Below are 20,723 nucleotides of genomic sequence, written 5' to 3'. Positions count from 1 at the left end.
ACTCTTGTGCAAATTCTAAGTGAAATTAAAACTAACACGTGCTGTTTTATTCCAGTCCTGTGAGATTCCGATTCTATCAGAGGTATTCAGACATCCAGTGGGCGATTGATAATTTCTATGTGGGGCCCGCTTGTCCAGACAATTGTGGAGGACATGGAGACTGCCTGAACAAACAGTGCTTCTGTGACCCTGGCTTCACTGGGTCAAATTGTTACTTGACCCGGCCTCTAAAGGTATTATTGGATTATGTGAGATTTCATAAAATTCCAAACCGTGCAGAATATTCATTTCAAAATTTACGAGCATCATGAATCCAGGCTTGCATTCTACAAGGGTCATGAGTAACAGAGTGAAGCTATATAACCTGAGCACTCGCAGACCCCCAGTTAAACATGATTTTCCATTTGTATTTTATTAATAATGAATGCATGGATAGTTCTTATGATTATTCAGATTCACAATAAATTAAACATACAAAACTGCTTGGCTGTTAGCAAAAAAAGGTATGGAACAAATTTTTTTCAGTGAACGATGCTCAGTTTTGCACTTACACAAAAATGGATCTAATAACTGTGCCCTTTCCTAGATGTTAATCCTTGGTCACAATGCAGTGAAAGATTTGGTCATTATCTGCTAAAAATATTTTATTATAGGCCTCCCTTAATGACCTCATAGATAAAGGCACTGATCGGTATGGTATTAAGCTATACAGACCAGAAGGTTTCAAGTTAAATTTCTTACCTCTGCTGAATTAGCTGATCTTAGTCAAGGCAGCATTTGAAGTGATAGGCATCAGTAACCCCTGGGCCAACCTTCCCACTCCTGATCACAACCCATAACCTCTGTTGAAAAGTGTAGGACATTGGGTGAGAATAGGATTGAGCTTGCAGTCAAAAAGTGCTTCCAGGGACTGACTGTTGAAGCTCACACAGGCAGAATGTCAAGATACTGGAGTGCTGCCAATCCCCATGGAACTATACCCAGCAAGTCTTCAGCAGGGGGGTGGAGGGTACAGTAAACCATGACATCTGTTGTAACAGTTTTATGTGCTGGTTGTTTGTTTAGCAGTAATTAATGTATAATAGTCACAATCAGTTCGTCACTTAGGTACAAGTAAATATCAGAACCTAAAAGACATTTAATGAATGGTATTTTCTCTCAAATTTGTTTTTGTTATATTGCCTTAGTGCAGCAATATCAAATTCATATTGAAACACTTAAGTGCAATTTTTGGATAGTCACATTTAAGGAATAGAAGGCAAAGCTGTAACTAGAAGAGGGACAGTATAATGGCAGAACTTGGAGCTCGAATATGCTGCATGTAGTTCAACAGGGATTTGTGTCCTTGGGTCCTCCAGCGAGTTACCGATCTCAACCATATCATTGTGGGGAGATGGCAAGCAGAGGCCAGACACTTCCACAGAGAAGTTACCTCTAACTGGTGTCACACAGTTCCTAGCAGCCAGTCACAGGCGAGCATAGTCTGAGACCCGAGAGTAGGTCACCTCTCTCATCTCACAGTGCTATGCAGCCCATGAAGACTAGAGAAATGGGAAGTGGAAGAGAAATAAAAACAGCTTATAAATAAAAGCAATAAAAATTGGATGATCGCCCCAGTTCAAGATAGGAAAATTGCAGTTGCCTTTGTTTGTTCCATTTGGTAATTGTTCGTCAAATGCATTGCAGACTTCATTGAAGGAACGCTTTGAGACTGATGACATGAAATCAGACATGTGGATTTCTCTGGAAGGTGGAAAGGCTTGCACAGACTGTGGCGTCCTGGTGGAAGATTTGCCCCTCTACTTCAGTGGAGCAGGCATGAGGCAGGCAATAACTGGGGACCTTGATCTCAGGGGTACAAAGTGAGTTTTATACAGCTAGTTCTATGTAAAACTCTGTTTCACAAAGATCAAGTTAGAAAAAAGGGTTAATAAATGTTTGGTTCAATCAGATAGACACTGGTTTTCACCTGTGGGATCTGGGTTTGAATCCACCCTCAGTTGATGGATGAACATGTCCTGCTGTGAGAATCCTACATGAAGTGAGTTTGGGCAGTCTCGGTCCAATCCCAAATGGGCATGGGCACACGGCACAAAATTGCCCCTAGTTGGCACTTAACTGGCAATCTCACTCCAAGAGGTCATAAGATTGTTGGTTTGAGACTTGGAAAAATGTCACACTGCTGTAAAATAGTGTGCTCATCTGAGGTTGGAGCTGAGGTACCTTGTTGGGCAGATTGAAGGGAGTTTTATGTGCCATCTATATGTGCTGTTCCTGACCTGGGCGTACTTGATGCTGACAATGGATGATTTTCCTCTCCTATGTTTGGCCATAAATAATCACCTGGACAGAGTACTTAGTGGAAAATTGGGCAGGGAAGACTGCATGCCCACAGTGGGAACTGCCCAATTTTCTTCCACGCCCTCCAATCAGGTGATTATTTATACACAAGCGCAAAAAAGAAAATCTGCCCTTGGATGTCTGAAATAGAAAGTGTTCCAATTCCCAGCACTAAATTCCCTTACCTTGAGGAGCACAAAATAAGTCATATACCATTTAAGAGATGGAAATAAAAGAATGATCAAATCAAAAGAGAAGACAGGAGAGAGTCATCTAGCTCATACTGAAGAGACACAATCAGGCACCATTATAGAGATGCCACACATTTACTATGAACTGATTGCTCCTGAATTTTCTTGGGGCCTGAGGCGGAATGGGAGGTAAAGTAGGTGCAGGAGGACTAGTGAGGGCAGAAAATTGGGCAGGACCCAGAAATGTCAAATCTCTGACTAAAGAGGAACTAGCAAGAGTTTCCGACGGGATCCTGGAGGGGGATGGAACTTTCGTCTGGCCCATACAAGGCCTATGACGTGACAAAGAGGTGGGGCTGGTGAGACTGTTTCTCTCACTAGAATTCCTGAAGCTCCCTTTCTGCCCAGCAATTTGGACAACAGGAAGAAACCGGTATCCAGGTCATTTCTTGGGCAGAAGTTGGGCTCACAGAGGCCCCCAGCCCAGGGTTGTGGTCTAGAAGAACCCAGAACTGACTCTGCAATTTCTTTTAATCAGCCCTTTTACAAACGGGGCCGATCACTGTATTGCTAGAGGGAGAACCCACCAGCAGCACCTCCATGCAGCCATCTGTTGCTGCACTTTCCACCCCCTCCAAGGGCGCCCTTATTGGCATAGGCACCTTCCAAAATATATAAATCAGATGACCTTGCCTTGACCCCGGGTATTCTAGCAAGTCAGGAGCGGAGGTCACCAGCAAAATGGGATTCTAGATCCATGGCGGAACAGGATTCCTGCTCTGCTGCACTTACATCTTGTCTAAGGATTTTCGGGCCCAGACAGACAAAACCACAAATGGGGGCGGGTTTCCGAAAGGTCAAAGTAATATTCTGGTAATGGGCTGTTCTCGGTGTAGCATTCTGATTGTAAGCAGTAAATATCTAAGAGCCGGGTTGGATGATTCCTGGAAAAAGCTTTGTGCCCCATCTGAATAATAAGCAGCTAGAAAGTCTCCTCTCCTAGCAAAGAGTTCCTGTTTAGTACAAATAGACGCTTCTCTGCTATTTCAAAGCATATTGATGATTCCTTTACGATTTCAAGTTGATGAAGTAATACTGATCTTTTTTATCCAGATTTGTGCAATATTGGGCCAGAATAGGCAGTGAGAACAACATGACCACGTGTCATCAGCCTACTTGCAGGAAGGAAGGGGTTTTGTTGGACTACTCTACTGATGGAGGTGAGGCTTGTAAATATATAATTAGCTGCAGTACTTAACCATGTCAAAATGATATTTTGAATCAGATTACTCTATGAGAGGAGCAGAGACAAGGCTTTGAGAGGGAGAGGTTGACTGCACCAAGTGTGGTAACTCAGTAATTTCCTGTAACTAATGGCTAGGATTCTGGTTGGGCAGCATTGACCTTGGCAGAGACATTCCCCTCCCCTCACCCTTCTCTTCTCTTCTCTCCTCACCCTTCTCCCCTCTCCCTTCTGCCCACTTTACACTGTCACCATTGATGTGTACTTTGCACTGTATTTTCATTGTGTTCCATAATATTCACTATTAGGGTTTTCTAGAATATAATTTTATTTAAGACAAAATATCATGGGTAATATTTTTTTAACTAAACAAAATTCTAACTAAACAAAAAAAGTCCTGAAAAGGTTCAATCAGCAACCTGACAGCTGGACCTTTATTCTAAGGAAATCCTAACAGTGAAAGCCGTAAAACATGATGGGCCGGATTTTCCTGTAGAAATAATGGTGAGGCTAACAGGGCTCACCACTCTGCAAATGGCAGAGCAACTTCCAGCGACTGCACATGCACAGTTCAGCGCGGAAATCCAAAATGCCCTGCTCCTCCGTAAGCTTCGCGAGAACGGCAGCTCGCCGACGGGCTCCCCATTCAAATGAATGGAACGGTGTGAAGTTCCTGCACTGACCTGATTGATACGAACTAATCTCACCAAAAAAAGGAAGTCAAGTCATTTTAAGTCTAAGCACCCTTTTAACAGTGTGGTAAGTCTTAACTACTGCCAAACAACCTCTCTGGCACTGAAAATTAACTTTTACAAGTGTGGAGTCTCATTCCTTCAGCTCTTAATTGTTGGACTTTTTTTAAAAAAAGTTAACATTTTTATTTTTTTACTCTTTCTATCTCTTTTAGCTCTAATTCAATATTTCTTACCCTCCCTTTATTTCGTTATCTGTACCTGATTTCACATTGAATTCACTGTTCTAACTTACACTTCCTGGTTCTGACTCTGCGTGGCTTATTAGCATGCTTCAATCTGATTGGTTAAGGGGATAGACAGTTACTTGCCCCATTCACACCAGTCCCAGATGTCCTGTAGAGGGCGCCGCATTGGATTGAGCACCAGATGAGAGGAATTTGCCGTGCAAAAGCCCATGAAAAGTCAATGGGCAAGTGCAAACCGTTCGTTCGCCACTCACAGGAAAATCAGGTCCGATGTTTCTTTTTACACAAACATAACACTGAGTTAGAGTAAATCAAGATTTCTTTCTTGCAGTAGAATGGAAAACAGCAAGGAGACTTGACAAAAGAAAATAGATTTGGATGTTGGAGTTTTGCTATTTAACTTACCTTCAGAGATGTTGACCTATGAATAAAAGATAACGAGTGCTATTAGTCAAATGAATTGTTAGAAGTCCCCTTTCACTTTTGAACTGTATAATTAGAACTAGCCATGACCGGCAACCTGTAACTTCTAGCTTGATGCAGCTGGCCTTAAATAAAAAGTCTATGGCTGGGGCATTCTCATATCCTCCACCAATCTCCAGGTATAGTGGTTTAATTGTTAGCAACTTTTATAGATGTCCAATCTATACATTTTACTATGCATAGCATTAAGATAGACTTCCACTTCTGTGGTACTGTGATGGTAAGAAAGAACATGCATTTATATAGCGCCTTTCATGACCTTAGGACATCCCAAAGCACTTCATAGTCAATGAAGTACGTTTGAAATGTAACCACTGTTGCAATGTAGAGAACATGCAGACAATTTGCACACAGCAAGGTCCCACAAAAAGCAATGAGTTAAATTGTGATATTGACTGAGGACAACAGAAAAATTTCCAGCTCTTCTTCGAAAAGTGCCATGAGATCTTATGTCCAGCTGAGAGTGCAGATGGAGCCTTGGTTTAACGTCTCATCTGAACGATGCCACTTCCGACTGAAGGAGTGCTGCACTGAAGTGGCAGTTTTGATTATGTGGTCAAGCCTCTGGAGCCACAACCTTCTGACTCAGATAAGAGTGTTACCACTGAGCCAAGTCTGACACCTACCAGTAGAGTAGAAATTACTGGTACTCTCTTCAAAATTGTGCTGTGAAAAATAATCAGAGTTGATCTCATCATCTAAGACTGCATTTAGACTATACCTTTAGGGTCGGTGCCACCACAGGTAAACCACTCTGCACTGGTGCTACGAAGAAGGGAGTCACGTGCCTCTTTGTTCCAGAGTTTGCCTGGGCTGTGATTCCAGATTTACACTACAACTTCTTAATATCAGTGCAGAGTGGTTTTGCTTCACACCAATGCTAGTTTTAGTGAATGCAGCCTATGAAAAGGCCTCATTCTGACAAATTATCATTAATTTAGTCATCTTGATTTTGCATTTGCCATGAAATAAGTGAGCTAACTATCCCCCAGCTCTGTCTCACTTGGAAGCTGCAGCTCTTTCCTTGCACAACAAATTTTACAAAGAATGCTTCCAGTCTCTCCTTCATAGTCCAGGCATTCAAACAAGTGTTTAGATCTGGAATTTGAGTAGTTACCTCTGTTCACCCATCACCCCTGTGCTCGCTGACCTACATTGGCTCCCAGTCTAGGAATGCCTTGATTTTAAAATTCTCATCCTTATTTTCAATCCCTCCATGGCCCCGCCCCTCCCTATCTCTGTAACCTCCTCCAGCCCTACAACCCTCCAAGATCTCTGCGCTCCTCCAATTCTGGCCTCTTGCGCAACCCCGATTTTAATCGCTCCACCATTGGCAGCTAGGCCCTAAGCTCTGGAACTCCCTCCCCAAACCTCTACTTCTCCTCCTTTAAGACGTTACTTAAAACCTACCTCTTTGACCAAGCTTTTGGTCATCTGTCCTAATATCTCCTTATGTGGCTCAGTGTCAAATTTTGTTTGAAAATCGCTCCTGTGAAGCGCAATGGGACATTTTACTTCATTAAAGGCGCGATATAAATGCAAGTTGTTGTTGTTGAAGAACAAATACACGAAACTAGACATTTTGTGACATTTTCTTTTAAAACAACAACAAAAATTAGTTATAGTAATTGCATTGTCAAATTAATCTTTACTAAAATTGTTACTGTCTATCATGGAGCTTGTAAAAATTAGAGCTAACTGTTACATATGAAAGAATTTTTCTTATTTCTAATAGTAAAAATATGAATTGTTCCCAGATTTAAAAAGCGTCGCAGTTCATTTCAATTTTAACATTTTGCAATATTTTCCCTACATTGTTCCCAATTTCAGCCTGAATGACCGGTTATTTTCTTCACTGCTGGGTCTCTCACAGATAAAACTGCTGAAAGCTGTCAAATTTGCTGCATTTTTCTGAAGTACTTGGACACACTAGGAGCTAGAGTGAGATAATTTACTTTTCACAGTCAATATCCATCAACATGTGGATTTAAGGAAACTCAATTTATTTCCTTGCACTAGATAAGTACATGAGGGAGAAAGGAATAGAAGGATATGTTGATGTGGTGAAATGAAGTAAGGTGGCAGGAGGATTGTGTGGAGCATAAAGTCCGGCATAGACTTGTTGGGCCAAATGGTCTGTTTCTATGCTCTGTAATTCTATGTAAAGATTCCAACCTCAGATTCTATTAGGAAAAGACATTGATTGAAACTACTGTCATAGTGATGTTCATTGAAGTATCCTTCAGTTACATTTCTGTTGAAATAATAAATTCTGATACTAACTCATTTCTTGTGACATACTGCAGGAATCACCTGGAACCTGCTGCATGAAATGGATTACCAGAAATATATTTCTGTTCGCCAAGATTATGTCCTCCTCCCAGAGGAGGCCCACACCAACACAACTCGCCTGCGCTGGTGGCAGCCCTTTGTTGTTCTGAATGGTTGGGTGGTAGCAAGCACAGAGCGTGCTCAATGGGCACTGGATAACATCCTGATTGGAGGATCTGAGATCAACCCAAGCCAACTAATAGATTCTTTTGATGATGGTAAGATAAAAACATTAGACTGGTTAATGACACTGACGGCAATTACAGAATTGTGAACAGAACTGTTTGGTTAGGACTTGATGGATGATCAAAAAATGTACAGGGGAAATTTTGCTGTGCCCGTTGCCAGTCGCATATGTGAGCAACCTGGCATGGGAGGGTTGGAAAATCCTACTCAGCATTGGGATTGTAGAGGCTGGGTGTTTCTAATGGGGGTGCATGGCTGCCACTCAATACTCCGACTGGTGGGACAGCACAAGCTCATTACAGGCTCAAAACTTGTGTAGCTGAGGGCGGGACTTCCCTACCCTTTATTGTACAAGGTTTGCCCCAGACAAGCAGCATTATCACTTTGTAAATTAAAAGCATTTCGAACCTCACTTTCTGAACTTTCGCAGAGAGTTTTCCTAAAGGGGTGTTGACTTGTTTTGGGCGTGGTTTTGATGTTTTTGCATTTTTTTTATCAATGTAGTCCTGTTATTTTTCAGGCTTTGATATTTTTGGTTTCTTCCACTTTTTACCTCCTACCATGACAGGGAGATTAACTCTCTATTTCACCCCCTAAACTCGAAATATCAGCATTTACCTGGGAACTCATGGTACCCTCAGGGAACTGGAGGATGAGGGGGAGTTCCACAGGAATACGCAAAGGCAGGTCCACCTCCACCTAAGGTGATCTGCCCTGAGCAGACAGTAGACAAGTTTGTGCGATGATAGATCCCACCAGAACTACTTGGTTATGTCAGAGAATGCATGCTTTCTCCACCAGTCCTTCAACAGGGAGACTTTTCTCCAAGTCGGGATCACGTCCTTGATATGCCATGTTGTTTTACAAGCAAAAAAGTAGTCTTGAAATGTTGGAAGTTGAAGCAGCATGTGCACAGTGACACACATGTGCCCAATCTACAGGCCAGCCTGGGTGTCAGTAAGGGACTATGCGTCATGCAGCTAGGTTGTGTTACAATGCCTCCAGGTATGGTGCCCTTGGAAGATGTGAATGTGGCAAGATTTTTAATTGTATGTTGTATCATGAATGTGTGCCTTACTGTGGTATGGATATGTGGGAGATACAATGCAAGAGCTATAAGTTTGTGTGAGGGCTTGGCATGAGTGAACGGAGTAAAGGTGGAACAGGTTGTAGCATGCATTCTTGGGCCATGTATCTGATACCTGGTATTGATGGGTGTTCTTACCTTGCCTGATTCCTTAAAGTGAACATCATCTTCTGCATCGGATCCCAAGTCCTGTAGTAATGTAGACAGCAGTATATCTACGTAGCCAGCCATCAAACAGGGGGTCAAGTTGTTGCATCACTCTGACACTTCTCACAGACACTGTTTCGTGCCTCCACATTAGGTTTCCTTTGACTTCATTTTTGCCTGACACGTTTCTACCCACCTAGCTTTGGTAAAGGCTGACAAATAGTTAAAATTTATTTTGAAGCTTTATAAAAGCTGAAACAATATTTGTCCCCATATGCAGGCATTCACCTTTAAGTGCGCACATCCCTTTAGATTTGAGAAGATTTTCCACATCCCCATTGGGCTGGCTCCCTGCAAAAGGCCAAAAGCTGAACAGGCAGCTATGAAAATAATTATTCAAGTGAATTGATCTACAACATTGCAGTCATGATGTGGAGATGCCGGTGATGGACTGGGGTTGACAATTGTAAACAATTTTACAACACCAAGTTATAGTCCAGCAATTTTATTTTAAATTCACAAGCTTTCGGAGGCTTCCTCCTTCGTCAGGTTTCACATTTTCACCTGACGAAGGAGGAAGCCTCCGAAAGCTTGTGAATTTAAAATAAAATTGCTGGACTTGGTGTTGTAAAATTGTTTACAACATTGCAGGCAGTAAACTCACCGCACCATGGGCTACCTTTGTGTTGGCAGAAAAACTTAAACTGAGCCTGAATCACATAATTAGCCCTTATACATACTGTAAAACTATAAAATATAGATAGCAACCTTATTATTCTGTTCCTAAAGAACATTTTTTTTTCCTACAGAAGGTGTTAACCATGATGAAAACTGGATTTTTTACCCTAATGCAGTTCGTACAGCAGGCTTCTGTGGTAATCCCTCATTCCATCTCTATTGGCCTAATAAGAAGAAAGATAAGACGCACAATTTCCTAGCTTCACGGGAACTTATTGTAGCACCAGGATACATACTACAGTTCAGAGTAAGATTCTATTCGTGTCATTTAATATTTCTTATACCTCAAATATACTAAGGCAGCATTGTAAATCAGGCTCCATGATCAGAACAACACAAGAGAATTATGCCTTGTTTATCCTGAACATAAAAGTTATTTGGAAAAAGAAAAGGCCATTAAGCACTACAGCTACATCCCTTTTCCATTGATCTCAACCCCATCTGCCCATCTTCTACCCTATCCTTCAATCTCGCTAATCTCTCTCTCTCTAAATACATGTTGTTGCCTATGGAATTCATTTACTATGGTCTTCACTGATGACTTATTCAGAAGTCAATTACTCTTGTGTAAAGAAAAGCTCTGTCTGACTTCCCTACTTAATTCTAATTTTTTTATATGTCTTGAGCAGATTAGTTAAACTTGAATCCATGCAGATTGTCTTTAACAAGTCATGCTTTTCTAAATAAGCACCCACCAGATCCCTTAAAATATGTTTGAAAGATTTTCCCTACAACTGATGTTAAACTTACCTGTGTGTAGTTTCCAGGTCTGTCTCATGACGTTTTTTAATAATAGTTATGTTAGTCCCTTTCCAATCCTCAGTGCTCTGTTCCAATTTTGGCAAACATGCAAACGGGTGAGTGAACACCTCACTAAATTTAGTTCCCATTTTCTTCAAGATTGATGCATGCAAGTGTGTCTGGACAGAATAGTTTGTTTCAAGAGAATCTAACCACCTTATAACCAGATACTGGCTATTTGCATCCTGTCCACCTGCTCCTCTACTGTAACAGCAGCTTCTCTATGGATAAGATTCTATAGTGATTCCTTCAGTTATATATGAGTGAGCATTAATTTTGTGCATGTATATGCAGATTATTTTTTTCTATTTTGAGTTAGGATGTTCTGGCAATTAGTCAATCAATGATAGGAGAGCTAAGTGGCAAGCAATGTGGAGGAAAGCAGCAGATGGGAGGATGTGCAACACACTGGCTTGTCTACATAGATTTGAGTTAGTTGGCTGACAGTTTCTACCAGTGAGCATTCAAATCAGTAATGGCATAAGGCCTGTCACTGGGGTGGCACCTTGAGATTTCCTGGAACTATTGATACAGGGTAGGGGAGGGAAGCCATTTCTGGAGATGCAGTAGCTGCCATCAGATACATATGAATGGAACCATGCAAGAGCAGTCCCATGTAGCTGGAGAATGGATGAGAGACATTGGAGGAGGGTGGCATGGTCAACCATATCAAACACTGCAGAAAGGTTGAGGAAGAGGGATATTGCAACACTGTCACAGTCGCAGAGGGTGTCATTTGTGACTTTAGCCAGAATTGATTTGATGCTGTGAGAAGGGTAGAATGGGGGGATTCAAATAGGGAGTTTTGGGGGGTACAGAGCAAGAATGCAATGGCACACTTAAGGACCTAAGAGAGGTTGGAGATGAGGCGATAGTTGGAGAAGACAGGTGGGTCGAAGGTGGGTTTTTGAAAATGAGGGTAATGGCGAGTGGGGGCAGGGGTAATGACAGCAGTTTTGAAGGGAACTGCCTTCAAATATCAGTGCCTAAGGAAAGAAGCCATTGACGATGTCAGCTAGTATGGGAACCGGGAGGTTAGGAGTTGAGTGAGGAGGGGGAATCAAGGGATTAGTAAATGGGTCTCATGGACAAGATGAGCTTTGAGAGGGCAAGAGGGGAGATAGGTGAGAAACTGCAAAAATGAGGTCCTGGACTAGAATTGGTGGGAGACTGTAGGAAGGTGGGGGACTGGGCTATAGAAAATGGCTTTGAAATGCATTATTCGGTTCATAGCACTCCCCACATTAAGACTGTTTGCCACTGTAGCAAAGGTGTCTTAAAGTACTGGGCCCTAAATTTGCATGGGGTTCTCCCGATTTCCTGCTGTAGCTTTGGCGGGAAATCAGCGGAATGCCTGGAGAAACAGTGTAAACGGCCATATTTAGACAATTACATTGTTTATCTGGGGGTTCTGATGCACAAAATTAATGCTCACTCATATATAACTGAAGGAACCACTATAGAATCTTATCCATAGAGAAGCTGCTGTTACAGCAGAGGAGCAGGTGGACAGGACATATTTAGACAATTACATTGTTTATCTGGGGGTTCTGATGATTAACATTTTACTATTACTATAGCAAACTCAGAGCTGAAAGTGAATATTTCTCCACATCAAAGTGTGCCTGCTCTGTGTTTTCACGGATGACAGTATCAGTTGGATGAACTATAATTTATACATTCTTATGTTCTATCTTACTCGCCCTTCTACTGTTGCGCATTTAATAGTCTGTGTTGCACAAGGAGTCTTTTCACCACACTGAATCTATTTCATCCCTGGATCTATCCCATCTTCTCTCACCATGCTGGTTCTAATCCAATTATCACCACTATACTGATTCCTATTCATTCTAACAATCAACTGGATCATCAGATTGCTGTTTGTTAAAAAACCTGCTGGGACAAAGGAACAACATTTTCATATTTTTAAAGTGGGTATGAAGCATGAAGTGGTGCCTTCTTATCGGTAATGGTCATTCATGAAATGGACTTTTTCTGGAGTTTAACTTCTCTGTTGTGTTTCCAGATTGTAGTTGGCTGTGAAGCTGATTCTTGTGGAGATCTCCAGCCTGTATTACTGGAGTACAGTAAGGATCCTAGGTAAGTGACAATCCCAAGAAAGGTTTGTAACAGACGGATAGATAAGTTTGCTACAAAGAACATTACAATTAGCTTTGGTAAATTCAATCTCAGTGAACTTTGTAAACCAGCAGCAGGCTTGCCAACTCAGCAGCTTATATGATGTAACGTCTCACCATTCCATTACCAAAATCACATGCTGTGATTTCGAGTAGTCAGAATATATGAGTGTGGTTCCAGTAACCTGTGCTCCTGGCCTCTTAACTTTCACAACTAGGAAACATCTTATTCTATAGCATCCACATTGTGTGTGCCCTTAAGATGTATGGTGCATGCAATGTTGGCATTACAGAATGATGTATCTCAACTGTATGTCCACCCTCCGATTCACAAAAAAAAGAAACAATCATATCCTTCAAAAAAAATTAACTTCCCTTTCTGTTGCACCAATCCTTGTAATAGTTTGTAAAAGGATTTCAGAGAACTGGGTGAGCAAAGTTACCACAAAAATCTTCAATAATATATTCAACTACATGAGAAGTTTCATATTTCTTTGTAAACATTATGATGTTGAAAGGAAATTAAGTTCTTTTCATCACTAAAGCTTTAAAGCTCTGCTTTAAGTTCAAACAATAAACACACCATTATGTACATTTTGTCTGTCAGCAAGTCACAAGGGATCAACTATATTATATATGAATAAATTGTGTGTTATATGATACAACACTTCTGTTATAAAATAGTGTATGCTCCTAGCAACAGAATGGGAGATTCGCCACAAATATATTGGCTGGAATTTTCTATTTCTGCGCTCCCAGCCATTCATTTCAATAGGTGGAAAATCATGAGCTAGGGATAGCAGAAGCAGGACATTCTGGCCATAAAATATATTACAGGGTTATTTCTGCTATCCCAGGGTCCCAGTGTGAAGTCAGCATGGTTTTGTGAGTGGAAAATCATGTCTCACGAATGTGATTGAGTTTTTTGAAGGGGTAACCAAGAAGATAGATGAGGGCTGTGCAGTAGACGTGGTCTACATGGACTTTAGCAAAGCCTTTGACAAGGTACCGCATGGTAGGTTGTTACATAAGGTTAAATCTCACAGGATCTAAGGTGAGGTAGCCAATTGGATACAAAATTGGATTGACGACAGAAGACAGAGGGCGGTTGTAGAGGGTTGTTTTTCAAACTGGAGGCCTGTGACCAGCGGTGTGCCTCAAGGATCGGTGCTGGGTCCGCTGTTATTTGTTATTTATATTAATGATTTGGATGAGAATTTAGGAGGCATGGTTAGTGAGTTTGCAGATGACACCAAGATTGGTGGCATTGTGGATAGTGAAGAAGGTTATCTAGGATTGCAACGGGATCTTGATAAATTGGGCCAGTGGGCCGATGAATGGCAGATGGAGTTTAATTTAGATAAATGTGAGGTGATGCATTTTGGTAGATCGAATCGGGCCAGGACCTACTCCGTTAATGGTAGGGCGTTGGGGAGAGTTATAGAACAAAGAGATCTAGGAGTACGGGTTCATAGCTCCTTGAAAGTGGAGCCACAGGTGGATAGGGTGGTGAAGAAGGCATTCAGCATGCTTGGTTTCATTGGTCAGAACATTGAATACAGGAGTTGGGATGTCTTGTTGAAGTTGTACAAGACATTAGTAAGGCCACACTTGGAATACTGTGTACAGTTCTGGTCACCCTATTATAGAAAGGATATTAATAAACTAGAAAGAGTGCAGAAAAGATTTACTAGGATGCTACCGGGACTTGATGGTTTGACTTATAGGGAGAGGTTGGATAGACTGAGACTTTTTTCCCTGGAGAGTAGGAGGTGATCTTATAGAAGTCTATAAAATAATGAGGGGCATAGATAAGGTAGATAGTCAAAATCTTTTCCCAAAGGTAGGGGAGTCTATAACGAGGGGGCATAGATTTAAGGTGAGAGGGGAGAGATACAAAAGGGTCCAGAGGGGCAATTTTTTCACTCAAAGGGTGGTGAGTGTCTGGAACGAGCTGCCAGAGGCAGTAGTAGAGGCAGGTACAATTTTGTCTTTTAAAAAGCATTTGGACAGTTACATGGGTAAGATGGGTATAGAGGGATATGGGCCAAGTGCAGGCAATTGGGACTAGCTTAGTGGTATAAACTGGGCGACATGGACATGTTGGGCCGAAGGGCCTGTTTCCATGTTGTAAACTTCTATGATTCTATAAGTCACACTCACAGGGGATGCAAATCAGAGACTTGGGGCTACAATATTATAGCCCTATTTCTGACCCATGGTCCCTTCCAGCATATCTCCCTGCTGCATAGACTTCTTAGGGCTTTTATCTGCACACACTTCCTGTAACGATGGGATGCGTGAGTAGGAGATGAGAAAGGAGGATGAAAGTAGATAGCCTCCATTGTTCCCCAATCCATTCTCTAAATTACTACCAGGGCCAGGCCTCCATCACTGGTCTCATCTACCCATTTGAAGTGTTTCCTTTTTATCTGTACACTGAGGCACTGTGGGCTGCTAAATATAAAGTTATTTTAAGGCATAATCAATCTAGTTGTTTTTGCTTGATCATTTAATGCTGGATCCTATTGTTGCCTTGTAAAACATTCTACCCTGGCAACATCACTCCTTATTTTGATAGCTGAGCAGCTAGGACCAGAGTTTTAAGCATTTCTGATCAATTTGCTGCAGCAGTCCTTTATGTCAGTGAAGTTACAGACATGTCAATAAGGCACTCTCTTTATCTTTGCAGGAAGGATTCCTGGTCACTTGTGCAAACAGAGTGTCTTCCTTCAACAAGCAGCAATGTTGGCTGCTCACCATTCCAGTTCCATGAGGCCAGTATTTACAGTTCCGTCAATAGCTCTGTCTGGAACAGGGTCACCATCCAATTGCCTGAATACGTTGCATCCAGGTACAGTTCAGAAAGGGAATGGCCTCTCCTCAGCATTGTTTTTTTCTTACTATTTATCATGGTTCTCTTTCAGTTTTCTTCTAATTTTTGGGGGTACGAATCAAGATGAGAGATGTTAGTATAGGGGAACAGTAGACTTTTCACTTGTTACCCACCATCAGCATCAAGCACTCACAAGTCAGGTGTAGCATGGTTGGACCACATCAAGCACTACTGGGCCCTAATCTCCTCTGCCAAAACTGTTCACTATTCCAGAAATGCATAGATAACCCCCAGCTACTTTTCTCCACTACCAACCATCTCCTAAACCCTTCTATCCTGCTCCCTCAACCCTCATCATCCAACAATAAATGCAAGGATCTCATGGACTTCTTTGTCACTAAGATTGAGATCATCTATTCCTCATCCTCTGCCACATCCCTCCCTTCCCCTTGTCCCACTAGCCCTGAACCTGCATCTTTCTCTACTATTTCCCCTTATGCCCTCTCCAAGTTCATCTTGTCCATGAGACTCATCTCCTGCTCTCTTGACCCTATTCCCACTAAACTGCTGACCATCCAACCTCCTTTCTGCCCCTTGAGATTGTAAACAGCTGCCTCTCCTCAGGTACTGGCCCCTCCCTTTCAAATCTGCCCTTCACTCCTCTGTCCTTATTTGAACCTCTCCAATCAGGTTTCTGCCACTGCGACAGCACTGAAACAGCCCTAATCAAAATCACAAATGACGTCCTCTGTGACTGTGGTGCACTACCTGTCCTCCTCCTTCTCAATCACTGTACAGCCCTTAACATGGTTCAGCACACCATCCTTCTCCAATGCCTCTTCTCCGTTGTCCAGCTCAGTGGGACTGCCCTCACCTAGTTTCACTCTTACTTATCCAGTCACAGCCTTTTAGGGGAGAGAGTTCCAAATTTCTATTACCGTTTGTGTAAAAAATTGCTTCCTGATTTTGCTCCTGAAAGGCCTAACTCTAATTTTAAGATCATGTCCCCTTGATCTTGATCCCCCCACTAGAGGAAACAGTTTCTCCGTATCTACCCTATCAAATCCTTTTAACGTTTTAAACATCTCGATCAGATTACCCCTCAATATCCTATCCTCAAGGCAATACAAGCCAAGTTTGTGCAACCTGTCCTCATCATGCAACCCTCTAAGGCCCAGTTTCATTCTGGTGAATCTGCGCTGCACCTCCTCTAAGGTCGATACATCCTTCTGCTGTGCAGTGTCCAAAACTGAACGCAGTTCTCCAGATTCTGTCTGACCACAGCTCTATACAACTGAAGTATACGTTCCTCTCCTATTCCAACCCTCTTGAGGTAAAGGCCACATTCCATTAGACTTTTTGATTACTTTTTGTACCTGTCTACTGGCTTTTAATGACTTGTGTGTTATAATTGGATAGCCATGTGGTGAAGGATAGAATATTAGAGCCTGGTCTTTAGTTGTTTCCAAGCCTTTATTCACAGAGATTCCTCTTACACACACCACACCCTGGATAAGCTCTCCTATAAAAAGGATACCAGAGAGTCCCCAATTGATACCCACCACCTGAATACAATTAACACTGATTGATATAAATCATACAATTAGCATTGTGTACTTGGACTCTCAAATCTCTTTGCTCTTCTACAGTCCCTAGTTTCTCACCATTTGGAAAGTACTCCAATTTATCTTTCTTGGGTCCGAAGTGGATGGCCTCACACTTGCCCACATTGAATTCCATTTGCCATAGTTTTGCCTACTCACTTAATCTGTCTGTGTCCCTTTGCAACTTCCTGCTCCTGTCTGCACTTCTTGCTGTCCCTTCCAAGACCTCCAACAATCCTGGTTGCCATTTAAAAATAGGTATTCTTTACATCAAGTATCCTGCATGCCAGAGCTTTAGGAAATACAATGCAGAACAGATGTGCCCCTAAATGCATATTAAAATGATGGAGACTGGTGCTTCTACCACCACTGGTTCTGCCCACTGGAAAATGTGTCTGAACGCAAACCCGACAAATTTCTGCTGGAGCAGGATATCACATAATTTTGTGCATGCATCCATTATGAGCCAGCAATCGGGCAGTAATAGGTGGAATATCCAGGGGCTTATACCTCTGGATACAAATCCAAGGATTCCATTTGCCTTTTTTATGCCTTATCTACTTGTTTGCCACCTTTAATGATCTGTGTATTGCACACCAAAGTTTCACTGCTCCATTTAAAATCTTACAATTTAATGTGTATTTCCTTTCTCTCTTACTTTCAAAATATAGTACTTGACCTTTTTCTGCATTGAACTGCACCTGCCACCTTTCTGCTCGTCCCACTAGCCTGTCAGCATCCTCCTACAATTTTACAATCTTCATTACAATTTATCACATCCCTAAATTTAGTGCCATTAGCAAATTTCAGTATTGCCCCTCAGTTTCTAAGATCAGATCATTTATGACTTTAGTAAATAACAGAAGCCCCAGCACAGAACCCATTCATCGCTACACTTTGCTTTCTGCCCTCCAATCCATGTGGCTACATTCCCCTTAATTCCATGTACCGTTATCTTTGTTATAAGTTTCTTATGTGATAGCTTATCAAGTGCTTTTCAAAAATCCATTTAAACTTCATCCACTGCATTTCTCCTATTTATTCTTTCTATTCTTTCTTCAAAGGATTCTATAAGATGGGTCCTTGACCTACTTTTAGGAATCAGTGCTGAATAGTCCTGGTTCACTCATCTTTCTCCGTGCTTAATAATTTCATCCTGCATTATAGTGTCTAGCACTTTACCAGCAACTGAAATAAGATTAATTGGCTTATGATTTCCTGATTTATCCCTGAATCTGTTTTTGATCTTCCATTTAATCTGGACAAGGTCCCTTTTAGTCTCACTATAATTTGCTTTTTTCCCAGTTAGATACTTCTGTTCTCAGCTTTTCTTTTCTTACACTATTTCTTATGCTGTTCCCCAAATATTTCCCTAAATTTAAGATGCCTACTTGCACTGCTTCATTACCCAGAGCCAGATCAAGCAGTACTTCCTTCCTTGTTGGAGCAGCAACCTATTAACCTGTTAAATAAATGTTTGTGATATTGTTTTCAGTGCTACTCATTTCCGATGGATTCAGAAAGAAGGCATCACAGAGAAACAAAGCTGGGCAATTGACAATGTGTACATTGGAGAGTCTTGTGCCAAGCTCTGCAGCGGGCATGGATACTGTAGAACTGGAACTGTCTGTATTTGTGATGAAGGTTATCAAGGTACTAGTTCTAATTTTTCTTCTTAAAAAGAAACAATTGGATGCTGCAAAGAGGGAGACTTTAGGTTATTTCAGGATGGATGAACTAAGATGGGCCGAATGACTTCCCTCATCTGTAATTATTTTCTGATTTTATGTATGCGCCTCCGCAGTGAGTGGTGGCAGATCACTCATCTGGTGGAGGTATCACAGCTGAGCCTTATCCTACGCTCAGCTAAAGGTTCCAATGTTGTCATAAACCATGAAAATGAAGTACCAGCAGTTTGTAAGCATCTATTGAACTCCTGAGATGATGTTACTGCCTGGAAGTCACCCCCATGTAGTTATTTCTTTTGTAATATAATGTGTGATGTGGAGTTAGTGAGGGCAGTTTGGTTTTGTTGAAAAATAAAAGGGAAACAAAGCAAGTACCTGACATGCTGGCTGGCAATTCCACCACTACATTTTACTAAAACCTGTTCTCCACAAGAGTCTCAAGTCTGGCAGAAGACCGAAAACTCCTGTAATGAGAGGCAGTCAGAGAGTGCAAGTTCTCGGAGGAGACTTGGGATCTGCACAATAAGAAATGGGGAGACAGCGTAGACCCCCCAGATCAAAGGAAACATTATTTCAGTGATAAATCTACGGACCAGGCTTCCTAGGGAGACGGTGGAAGCAGATAGTGTTGATTCATTCAAATGAAAATTAGATTGATTCCTTTTAGAAAGTAATTTGAGACATGACATTTGGTAAGTGTAGCCTGCTTGGGAGGAACAGGTGACTTTGAACCTATGATTCCCAAAGCTTTCCACCGCTTGGGGTTTTCCTAGCCTCATGTCTGGGTCTTTTGTAGACTAATGGATAAAGATTGATTGCCTTGATTAGTCAACAACTCCATTATTGTTGTATCATGCAATTAACAGGATGGTAGAAAATGAACTAGATGGACCTTGGTCCATTTTTGTCTACAAATTCCTTTGTTCCCAATGGTTACAAAAATTTCCAGGGCATAAAGATTGAGTAGAAAGTTCAACTTTAGCCATTGCTACACATAAGAAATTTATAACCATAGATTTGCAATAATTGTCATCTTAACAAAAAAATTTAGAAGTAAACTTTAAAAGAATACACTCTTTGAAAAATATAATTCCTTATTTTAAAAAAAAATTACCTAACCGCTGTTTATCGTCGATGTGCAGGAGATGACTGTTCCATTCCAATCAATGACCTGCCCAGTTACATCAAGGACAACTTTGAATCACCACGTGTTACAGAAATAAACTGGCAGGCGATTCAGGGAGGATCTATTGGCAACGGATGTGGTCAGCTAGCACCCTATGCGCATGGGGAGTCACTGTACTTCAATGGCTGTCAGATGAGACAGGCTGTGACCAAACTTCTGGATCTGACCAGGGCCAGGTACATTTTCTTTAAGAAATAACTACAAGGGTTGAGCTTTGCAATGCTGAAAGTGTAAAAGCCTTTGTGTTCTTGAGAAGACACCATTGAAATTTCTCAAAACTAAATTTAAAGCTAAAGTGTATTTCACTGAATTATCAGTAGTCATAAAGGTTACAAAGGGAACTCTCTTGTCCTTCCCCTGAATGGCAGAAGGACTTTGAGAGACAGAATATTACATTAGCTCTTATGAAAATTATATATAAAGGCACCTTGTAAACCATAGTCTACGCCAGTTAATGGTTATTAATCTAAATAGGCTGCTGATTGATATCTAGAGGGATTGAGTTCAATTGAAAATTGAAAGTAAATGTTAAAATGAAACTGGTGCCATGCTGAATTGTATATTTTCTATACTTCGCCTGTGATTAATAGCCTGTAGTTTAAGAAAATTTTAAAAAAAACAATTGTTGCATATTATTATTGCATATCCCAAACACGCGACCTCTACCACCTAGAAGGTCAAGGGCAGCAGGCACATGGGAACAACACCACCTGCACATTCCCCTCCAAGTCACACACCATCCCGACTTGGAAATGTATTGCCGTTCCTCCATCGTCACTGGGTC

At 41.5% G+C, this 20,723-nt stretch overlaps 1 protein-coding gene across 1 annotated transcript in view; it reads left to right on the top strand.

The window, feature by feature from the left end:
* reln (reelin) overlaps window positions 1–20,723 on the top strand; it is a 297,718-nt gene that overhangs the window by 270,901 nt on the left and 6,094 nt on the right. The window contains exons 53-61 of the mRNA XM_068005008.1: window positions 56–233; window positions 1,687–1,862; window positions 3,645–3,751; window positions 7,504–7,746; window positions 9,758–9,933; window positions 12,514–12,587; window positions 15,318–15,479; window positions 18,561–18,718; window positions 19,896–20,115. Of these exons, the coding sequence (XP_067861109.1) occupies window positions 56–233; window positions 1,687–1,862; window positions 3,645–3,751; window positions 7,504–7,746; window positions 9,758–9,933; window positions 12,514–12,587; window positions 15,318–15,479; window positions 18,561–18,718; window positions 19,896–20,115 (1,494 nt within the window). The remainder of the gene's footprint in view (window positions 1–55; window positions 234–1,686; window positions 1,863–3,644; window positions 3,752–7,503; window positions 7,747–9,757; window positions 9,934–12,513; window positions 12,588–15,317; window positions 15,480–18,560; window positions 18,719–19,895; window positions 20,116–20,723) is intronic.

The sequence above is a fragment of the Heptranchias perlo genome, chromosome 24 (assembly GCF_035084215.1).
Source record: "Heptranchias perlo isolate sHepPer1 chromosome 24, sHepPer1.hap1, whole genome shotgun sequence".
NCBI lineage: Eukaryota > Metazoa > Chordata > Chondrichthyes > Hexanchiformes > Hexanchidae > Heptranchias > Heptranchias perlo.
The sequence above is the reverse complement of the archived record's forward strand: the minus strand, read 5'-3'. Positions and strand labels throughout refer to the sequence as shown.